The sequence below is a fragment of the Ranitomeya imitator genome, unplaced genomic scaffold (assembly GCF_032444005.1).
Source record: "Ranitomeya imitator isolate aRanImi1 unplaced genomic scaffold, aRanImi1.pri SCAFFOLD_325, whole genome shotgun sequence".
NCBI classification, from domain to species: Eukaryota; Metazoa; Chordata; class Amphibia; order Anura; family Dendrobatidae; genus Ranitomeya; species Ranitomeya imitator.
In genome coordinates this window covers 250,230-261,175 of record NW_027193546.1, presented here as the reverse complement: position 1 = coordinate 261,175, position 10,946 = coordinate 250,230, and the positions used below count along the sequence as shown (strand labels likewise).

Genomic DNA, 10,946 nt, shown 5'->3' with positions numbered 1-10,946 from the left:
GGCCCTGGGTTGAGATCTCAGAGTAGCTCCTGGCCAATGGAGCAGGATGGCAGAAATAGTTAGGTAGCTGGGTAAGAACCAGGAGGAGCAGATATGGGACAAAATCCAGAGGCAGAATAATAGTAATGGGCTGAAGTCTGAAATCTCAAATCCAACAGGCTGAACAAGAGTAACATAAATGGAGAGCACCAGATCAAGTATGAACAATTACTGGCAACTCCCAGCAGTTTTCCGAGAGTTTAAAGGGAACCTGTCACCCCCAAAATTGAAGATGAGCTAAGCCCACCAGCATCAGGGGCTTATGTACAGCATTGTGTAATGCTGTAGATAAGCCCCCAATGTATCCTGAAAGATGAGAAAAAGAGGTTAGATTATACTCACCCAGGGGCGGTCCCGATCCGGTTCTGATCCGATGGGTGTCGCAGTCCGGACCGAGGCCTCCCATCTTCTTACGATGACGTCCTCTTCTTGTCTTCAATCTGCGGCTCTGGTGCAGGCGTACTTTGTCTGCCCTATTGAGGGCAGAGCAAAGTATTGCACTGCGCAGGCGCCGGGAAAGGTCAGAGGGGCCCGGCGCCTGCAGACTGCAGTATTTTTCTCTGTCCTCAACAGGACAGACAAAGTACGCCTGCGCTGGAGCCGCAGCGTGACTACAAGAAGAGGACGTCATCGTAAGAAGATGGGAGGCCCCCGGACTGGACCGTGACGCCCATCGTAGCGGGACCGCCCCGGGGAGAGTATAATCTAACCTCTTTTTCTCATCTTTCAGGATACATCGGGGGCTTATCTACAGCATTACAGAATGTTGTAGATAAGACCCTGATGCTGGTGGGCTTAGCTCACCTTCGATTTTGGGGGTGACAGGTTCCCTTTCAGGTAACTGAGTCAGAAACAGGAAGATCAGGTAAATAATAAAGTTTTTATCAATAGCACCTTTACAAATATATTTACTAAGAAAATTTGTGACTTTTTCAGCACGTATTTCACCCGCTGAATGATATATAGTTCAGTTTTCAGAAAGGGTTCGGTATGAACCTGAAACGCGTTAATAAAAGCTCCTTGAAATATTATCACACATGGAACTACTCCCTTTTCACAGCAGCTTGGTCTTCCATCAGATCTATCCCCTACTTCTCCTCAAGGGTTTATTTTTGGCACATATAAGGAAATCTTCCTACATATGCACTGATGGTAAACCCTCGATGAATACCACACTACTCAATAAAGTGAATTACGTGGTTTACAAAATCCCAAATAAAATGACACATATGCCAGATTATATTTTATTTCTGGGATGGATGCCTCGGCAATGATAAATGCTGTCAATTACACATTTTAATCTCTCAAAATTATGACATACCTATTGGTGCACCGTAACGGCAGTCTCTAGGCCCGCATCAGGTAAATGGGTTGTTATGGCAAATGTGGATTATGTACAGTACAGACACTAAAACTAAACATGGTCCAAGCCCTACAGTAAGTATTATTATTATATTTTTTTTTCCAGTTGCTTCTTTACGAGAATTAACATTTGTATTCTCTTTTGAATATTTTTTTCTGTCCTTCAGTTTCTAACCATGGATCAAGAAATACTTGAAAAAATGTGTCATCTGATCTGGGAGATACACCGTTCTCCAGAACTAAGAGCCTTATCTCCTAGCACAACTCACCCAACCGCTTTCCAGTACTTCAACTTTACGCTGTCAATATTCACTTGTGTCATGGGATTTGTCGCCAACATTATTGTCATCATCGTCACCGGATTCTTACTGAAGAAGAACAAATATAAAATCTGGTTCCTGAACTTGGCGGTGGCAGATTTCACTTTTATTTTGATTCTACCGTTTTCTGCTGTGTCTGAAATAAGAGGAAAATGGCTGTATGGGTCTAGTGAGTGTAAATTTTTCAACTTTCTTGGCTTTGTTAATACGTACGCCAGTATTTATATCCTCACCGTGCTGAATATTGATCGCGCCTTGTCTGTGGCTAAACCGATATGGCACCGGAGTTTTCATTCTCAGAAATTTTGCTGCTTTATGTGCACATTCATATGGTTATCATCGGCCTTATGTAGCATTCCCGCCATCATCTATAGTGACGTCTATGAAGAAAACCAATGCACGCTGTCTTACTATGACACTTCACTTGTTGCATATGAACTAAGTTACAGATCCGAAAATGAGTCACTCGATGATTCGCTAGAAATGTGTGAAAATATCTCAGACCTTGAAACTTCTGAACGAAGGAAATTAGTCGCAGATTGGAGGGAAATGACCTTTACGACGGAACGTCTTGTACTTCCTCTCGCAGTGGTTGGCTATTGCATCCCGCTGTGCTTGATTGTATCCTCCAACATAATCATCGCTTTCCATGTGAAAAATTCCACGATGGTGGCATCATCCAGACTCTACAGATTGGTGATATTTGCCGTCATGAGCTTTTTCTTTGCCAGAACTCCATATGTTTTAACCTATATCCTTTTTTTGGTATCTGTTTCCACTCTGAAGATGATTTTGATGTATAAATTATCTGCCATTTTGCCGCTTTTATTCACCATAGCGGCTACGAATACTTTCCTAAATCCAGTGGTATATGTTTTATTAATAAAGCAAGCAAGGAGTGAACTTCTTAATTTTTTAAGAAGAAGTAGATTGCGAGTGATAAAAAGGTTTTCCAGAGCTCCACATACTCAACACTCCGACGCACCTGCTGCTCCAGTGCCCTCTGACATGACGGGAAGTGGCGGAATACTGTCCATTCAGTCAACGATCGGCTGACACCATTGATTATATTCAGGGTCAGGTAACTGATGGAGCAGAAATTAACACTTGTTTTAATAATGTGGCCAGTGTTTTGAAAAATTGTAAAAAACTACTATTTTTTTTTTCATTTAAATACATATACTTTCTATGCTCAGGAGTCCAGTAGGCGGACTGACTAATGGATCAGATATCGTCACTTCTGGTCCTGGTAGATGACTTTGGAGCAGCTGAACTAAAGCAGTGAGAAATTGGAAAGTGGAAATACTTTTTAAAAAAAATGATCCCTTAAATTTTAGGATGATCCTCTTAATATTCCACTATTCCACTGTTTTGTTAAACTTGAAGGGTTGTGAAAGCTGAGGTGTTTGGTGAGGTTAACATCCTATATTTCTATTTTCCTGTACGAGATATGTCATTTTGATGGACATCTTAAACAACTTTTCAGTGTAAATATTCTATAAAACTATCATAGATATCTATGATATCTGATGGTGTTAAAGAGAACCTGTCTGCAGGAGTGTGCACAGTGACCTACACACAGTGCCAGGTGGGCGCCATTACACTGATTAAAATGACACCTTGGCTGATGAAATACGTCTTGTGGTTGTTGTTTAATCTTTATTTTTAGTTTTGAGTTAATGATATGCTCGTGCTTTGGGGTGATCAGTGGGCAGGGATTTATGTGGTATGCTGATTAGCTGTTCATAATGAAGACTGCTGACAGGTCACTGATCCCTCACTGATCTGACCTGCCCCCTAATTTACATAATAAATATTATATATTGAAAAAAAACTTCTGCAGGCAGGCAGATCAAGGATTGTTGATAGCTGCTACTGCACAGGTGTGGCCGGCGGCACTTTCAAACTGATTTTTGTTAATGAATTTATGGATACCATCAAAGAAAAAAAAAATAAATACACATGGCGCCTGCCTGCAGAAGGTGACCTTTCAGAAGTGACCTGTCAGAAGCCAAACTGATGTATCCCTAAGCAGAGCACTACATGAAGACCCCCCACAGGCCAACCCATAGCATGAGCATATAATTAACTCAAAACTGAAACACAAGATGGATTTCATCAACCAAGGTATCATTGTCATCAGTATAACCAGACAGTGTCTGTGGGTTACTGTGCACAATTCTGCTGACAGGTTCACTTTAAGGTATATTGCACTGAGTTGTAGCCCTAAAGGTACCTTCACACTGAACAACTTAACAACGAAATCGCTAGCGATCCGTGACGTTGCAGCGTCCTGGCTAGCGATATCGTTGTGTTTGACACGCAGCAGCGATCTGGATCCTGCTGTGACATCGCTGGTCGGAGCTAGAAGGCCAGAACTTTATTTTGTCGCTGGATCTCCCGCAGACATCGCTGAATCGGCGTGTGTGACGCCGATTCAGTCGATGTCTTCACTGGTAACCAGGGTAAACATCGAGTTACTAAGCGCAGGGCCGTGCTTAGTAACCCGATGTTTACCCTGGTTACCAGTGTAAATGTAAAAAAAACAAACACTACATACTTTCATTCCGGTGTCTGTCGCATCCCCCGGCGTTCTGCTTCCCTGCACTGTGTCAGCGCTCTACTTTACGGCTGGCACTTACACAGTGCAGGGAAGCATAATGCCAGGGGACGCGACAGACATGGAAGGTAAGTATGTAGTGTTTTTTTTTTTTTTTACATTTACACTGGTAACAAGGGTAAACATCGGGTTACTAAGCGCGGCCGTGCACTTAGTAACCCGATGTTTACCCTGGTTACCCGGGGACTTCGGCATCGTTGGTCGCTGGAGAGCTGTGTGACAGCTCCCCAGCGACCACACAGCGACGCTGCAGTGATCGGCATCGTTGTCTAGATTGCTGCAGTGTCGCTAAATGTGACGGTACCTTAAGACATAGCTGTAATAATGCTAATCACTCCCGTTTCCAGTGAATAATTTACAATTCAAGGCACCAAACGCCACTGTACACTGATAGCAACTGGTTCCTGGTATGCTACGCCACCTCTAAATACTTAATTTGGTGCAAGATGCGGGCAGCCTATGAACTAATAAGGTTTGTAACACACTGTGAATGTAAACAAGGACTAGTGACTAAACATGTTCTGTATACACTGTTCTACACCATGTCAGTATTCTATGAATAGTTGATTATATGTACAGAAATTATACATATTTTATAGCCCGTATATAAAGTGTATTTTGAGGTCACAGATTGTCACTGAATAGATCAGGTTATAACTGCAAATAATAGATGTTAGATTGTAAGATTCTGAGCAATGCCCTCACTCCTTTTGGTATATGTTGAGTTATGTATTTCTCTCTGTAATGTCTGATTTTTTTTTTGTACATGGATGATGTGCCCTCTGAATTGTAAAGTGCTGCAGAATACATTGGCGCTATAAAAATAAAATGATTATTATGTTTTATTATAAAATAAATTTGACATAGAAGAGGCTTGTAAACAGCCCACTGGTCAAATTAGCTTTTAAAAGTATTTGACAATGTCTTTCTCTATATATAATAGCCATATTCCAGACCCTGAATCCATAGACACTAACATTTTAATATCGTACTCCATACCTTGCAAGTTTTCGTATTCTCACAGTAATGGAGATGGTGATATGTGGCTAATCAAGGATCAGGTAATATCTAGGATAGTAACCTTTGCATATCTTTACTTACCTGTCTCCCATCAGAATTGGGCTCTTTCTTTGTATCTATATTCGCTAACTGACTTTGCCGAATGCCCAGTGAATTATTGGGGGCGACCTTAATGTTGACTTTGATTCCAACCTGTATAATTCCAAAGGTTCTTCCCACCTCACCCTATCCTGTCTCCGCTATGTGAAATATTCCTTACACGAACACAAAGTTTATTCTTTGGATCGTCGTGTATATTCTAGGCTAAATTACTTTTCCGTCAAAGATCAACATTTCTCATTATTATAGTCCGCCTTAATTGAAATTATCAGCCTTTCTGACAATACATCAATAACTGTACTCTTTTTTTTTATATCTGCTCCAATACCTCAACAATGGCAGTGAAAGTTTAAATTTGGGCCTAATAAATGACCAAGCACTGCTTCAAGACATTAAATGTGCCAACATTTTGAAGGTTCACATCCAAGCACAAATTGGGAGACTCAAAAGTGTGACATCAGAGGAATTATACACCATCCCAAGCATGAACGTACCCGCCCAATAAATGAAACCGTCTCTGATATAAATGATTTGAAAGTAACAAATACCGGTATGTCCCTATTGTAGAGATTCTGACTCGGAAGCCAACCCTCCTTACAGAAAATTTCATAGGTAGCCTATAAAAATGAGTTCCCATTTTTAGATCATTGAGGTTTCAAGAATATCATACATCATGTATGTCATCGAAATCCTTAATGTACCACAGATCCTCAATCATCTATCAGTAGAAGAACATATCAAAGACTTTTAAGGGATATTATACATCACTTTACTTTGTAGATAAATCTTTTTTGGAGACACTAAGATAAGACTTCCATACTTACATTCCAGAATTCATTCTTAGATCCAAAGTTCTCTTTTTCTCAAATGTGAATACAAACCCCTAAAATCTCCTATACCGATGTAGAACTCTATTGGTAGCTAAATAATCACAATCCGAAAGGCCCATGGCAAAGATGGTTTTTCCCTCTCATACTTCAAAATTCTCCTAGATTGTCTCAGCTCCTCACATATTGGCATCATTCAACACTCTAGCTAATGGTTCTACATTGAAGAGACCATTTGCAATAGAATCTTAAATTCTTACTAGCTAAAGTTGATATTGTCCCTATATTCCTCTGTGCCTGCCAGGGTTCTGGGAAACAAGAGTGTCTCTTCTCCCATCTCATATTTATTTTGTCATCCTTTTTTTAAAATCAGGAAGAGGTTTGGTGTTTGGAAAGTGAATGAACAAAACATTTTAAACATTTTTGTAGCCATCGTATCTTATACATTCTTTTTGGAATCAATGACTGGTTTGGTGCTTGGAAAGTGAAAAAGCAATTGCTTCTTTAGCAGTCAAAAAATTATTTATTTTTTCAAGATCAGGAATAGGCTTGGTGTTTTGAAAGTGACTTAACAATGTCCTTATAAAACAATCAAAAATTATACATTTTTTTGGGGGGGAGGGGGTCAATAACCGGTTTGGTGTTATTAAGTGAAGCCTAAATGGATTTTTTTTGCAGTCCAAAAATTATCCTTTCTTGGGAGTAATTTTAGCTTTTCTATATTTACTGTGTGCAGGGTAGGGTTCAGCATAGAACAGGATGGACAGGTAGAATCTGGGCGACTGTGTAGTAGCAGTAGTAATGGCAGCAGCTGCAGTAAGGTATGGAACATAATGGATAGGCAACAGCTGTCTGGCCGTGTAGGGACAGTAGCACTGACAGCAGGAGAAACAGTAAAATATGAAACATGATGGACAGAGAGAAGATGGGTGGCAGTGTAGCGACTGGTGTAGCAGCCACAGCACCGTCCGTCATTACAATATAAAATATAATGGAGAGGCAAGAGATATCCAGTTGTGTAGGAGGAGCAGTAGTGAAACATGATGGAGGCAGTGGAGTTTCAGCGTGGAGGGGCAGTGGTACTGGCAGTGTCAGCAGCAGTACAGCATGGAATATAATGGAAAATCGTGAGATGTCTGTCTGCGTAAGGGCAGTGGAACATGATGGACATGCAGCCGTACTGACTGTGATAATTATAATAACAGTGCATTGCCTCTTTAATAATTCAAGAAATCCATGCATGACCCAGCACAGAGCTGCATAAATCTAGAGGAACCGCAGTGGCCAGAGGAAACCGTTGGGAAATGGAGAGGATGAATATGAGGGCTGGGACATGGTTATTAAAAGAATCAGCTGTAACTGATAAAAGCTGTAATGATGAGTGCCCTTACAGTGTAAATTTGTATTTTACCTTATTTGCTCTTTCTTAAGATGCAATTTCCAGTGAACTTACGAAAGAAATGAAAAGACCGCAAGGGAATTCTCCAATTTTGGCCATTCTAGGAAAAAGAGTTTTGCCCTCTGAACTGTAACTTGTACAGTGTTGTACATATTCTCTGTAGACCGTGCTTGCTAAGACATTTACAAATTTACTTGGGATCCGATAAAACATCTGTTTGTTTGCTGTCAGCCTACAGTTGAAACCAGAAGTTTCCATTCACTACATAAAATGACACATCTGCAGGTTTTTCTCAATATCTGCCATGAAATCAGAATAAACCTTTCCCGTTTTAGGTCAATTAGGATTACCATAAATATTAATATTTGCTAAATGCCAGAATAATGAGAGAGAGAGAGAATGTTTTAGGGCATTTTTTTAAGTTACTGCAAAGATACATGAAAACATATATCCTTACAAGAAAACTTCGAATGCATATTAAGCAAAACCCACAAAATGGATTTCTTCACCGTAGGTATCGTTTTAATCAGTATCAAAGCGCAAATATGACCATGCATTTACTTTACTTTGCAAAATCCTGCTGACAGATTCCATGCCAGCCTATGTTCAACCTTAAAGATCATGAAACTATGAAGCTTATACTCCCCTCATCACACATTGCTTTGATAAGCCCTAGGAAGATTCTGTGCAAGCACACTAAAGGTCATGGCGTTGTGTCGTCATAATGTATGCCAGCGGCTGCCATTCTGCTGAATCCCCACAGAAGCAAAAATTCCACAGCAGAATTCATTTCTGCTTGATTATATTTGCTCATCTCTGCTCGAAACATGTTTTCTTGGGCAAATTTAATTTATACAAAATATTATTTGCACAGAATTATATCTATTTGCCAATTTGAGCAAATTTTGCTGAATCAAATTTTGAGGGAGAACCACTCATCTCTGTGTATGGTACTTTGTAATATTATATTTTGTTCAAGCTGCTTCTTTATGTGAATGCATGTTCAGATTCCAATTTTCATTTTCTTTTCATCCTGCAGTTTCTGACCATTGACGAAAAAATACTTGAAAACTTATGAGCTCTGGGATTTATTAATTTCTTGAGATCTTAGAGCCTTATCTTCCAGCAAAACTCACCCAACCGCTATCCAATGCTTCAGCTTTGTGCTCTCCATATTTACTTGTATCATCAGATTTGCCACCAACCTTCTTTGTCATCTTCGTCACTGGATTCTTAATGAAGAAGAATAAATATAAAATCTGGTTCCTGATCTTGGCTTTGGTAGATTTTGCCTTTCTTCTGTTTCTACCCCTCACATCTGTGTCTATAATAAGAGTAAGATGGCCGTATGGGTCCATTGTGTGCAAATTCTACAACTTCCTTACCTTTATTATTATGTACGTCAATATTTCCATCCTCATGGTGCTGACTATAGATCGCGCCAGGTCTGTCGCTAAACCAATATGGCACCTGAGGTTTCATTCTCAGAAATGTTGCTGCTTTTTGTGTGCACTTATCTGGGTTTCATCAACTCTATGTAGTATTCCAGCCATCATCTATAGTGATGTACATGAAGACCAATTATTAACCCTCCGTCACATACAACTGATCTGACAGGCGCTTCTCTTTTACTTTCATTTCTCCTTCCTCACCAGATTGTGAGGAAACCCCCTCCCTCCAGGTAGTCTCCTGTCTCTTGAAGGTCTGTGAAACCTGATATCACAGTTGGATTTCAGAGCTTCAGGGGAGAGGATATAGCTGCACAGATCTCTCAGGCTCATTGTATGTGAATACGTCACATTCAGTAAGGTTGGTATTTTATGTTTTTATTCATCACAATAGTTTATTTAGCTTGTTTTATGAATGTATAGCACAAAATGTGAGGATATTTCATAGAAATAAGGGAGATTTTATAAAAGAAAGTGTGCTGCTCAGGCATATACAGTAGTTCCCTAACATATTCCTTCTCTTGCTTCAGATTATCTGCTGAAATGGAGAGGAAAATGTACAATTTATCCAAACAACTTGATGTTGAGGAAGTAACAAACATGCTGTTAGATGATAGAGACCTCACACTGAATGAGGATTTAGGAGAGGAAAGTGAGATTGATTCTCATGATGAGGTGGAAGAATGTGTCCTGGATTCTGAAACAGAGCAAGATGGTGACAGTGGTGAGAATGAAGAAGTTGGATCATATTATATTGGAAAAGATAAAAATACTAAATGGAACAAGAAGCCATTCCAGAAAAAACGTAGGGAACCTTTAAACATTATTACTCACCTTTCTGCAGTAATAGGAACTGCACGTAATGCAAAAACTGCAGTTGAATGCTGGAACAGTATATTTACAGATGACATTCTGGACTCTATTGTCACATATACCAACCAATATATAGACATTATAAAGGACAAGTACATCTGCAACAGAACCATCAAGCCCACAGATGAAATAGAACTGCGTGCTTTTTTTGGATTACTGTACCTTGCAGGAGCTTATAGGGCAAATAGACAAAGTTTGGAGGAACTTTGGGGTAAAGATGGGGATGGAGTTGAAAAATTTAGCCTTGTTATGTCCATAAACAGATTCAAGATTCTAATTCGTTGCCTTCGGTTTGACGACAGAACTACCCGAACCGAACGCAAAACACATGACCGACTTGCTCCAATTCGTGACATATTTCAAAGATTTGTTGTAAACTGTAAACAAAGTTATTACCCTGGAGAGAATCTCACTATTGACGAAATGCTCCCTGGTTTTCGTGGTAGATGTGCCTTTCGTCAATATATTCCATCAAAGCCAAACAAATATGGAATAAAAATGTATGCCCTTGTTGATGCCAGTAAGACCTACACTTACAACCTGGAAGTTTATGCAGGAAAACAACCAGAAGGTCCTTACTGTGTGAGCAACAAACCCATTGATGTTGTAAAAAGACTGGCTGAACCCTTATTTGGATCGGGTCGCAATATTACAGCTGACATTTGGTTTACAAGTTGTGATCTGATTGATTATCTGAAAATTCAGAAGCTGTCATATGTGGGAACTGTAAGAAAAAACAAAAGGGAATTGCCGCCACAGTTTGTAAGTGTGAAAGAGAGACAGCAGTACAGCAGTATGTTTGCATTCCATAATGGAAAGGCTTTAGTTTCTTATGTACCACATGAAAAAAAAATCGTACTTCTTCTATCAACACTTCATGATGATGCTGCCATCGATCCTGGGACTGGGGCAGAAAAAAACCCGGAGATAATTACATTT

General features: G+C 39.9%; 1 protein-coding gene across 1 annotated transcript; it reads left to right on the top strand.

Moving 5' to 3' along the window:
• The first annotated feature begins 1,577 nt into the window (after positions 1-1,577).
• LOC138653702 (chemerin-like receptor 1) lies at positions 1,578-2,777 on the top strand. Its single transcript, XM_069743310.1, has one exon. The coding sequence runs from the start codon at positions 1,578-1,580 to the stop codon at positions 2,775-2,777; it is 1,200 nt and encodes a 399-aa protein (XP_069599411.1).
• Positions 2,778-10,946: the final 8,169 nt, after the last annotated feature.

Excerpts from the sequence above, each read along its gene's own strand:
- LOC138653702 (XM_069743310.1), top strand. The coding sequence starts at position 1,578 with ATGGATCAAGAAATACTTGAAAAAATGTGTCATCTGATCTGGGAGATA.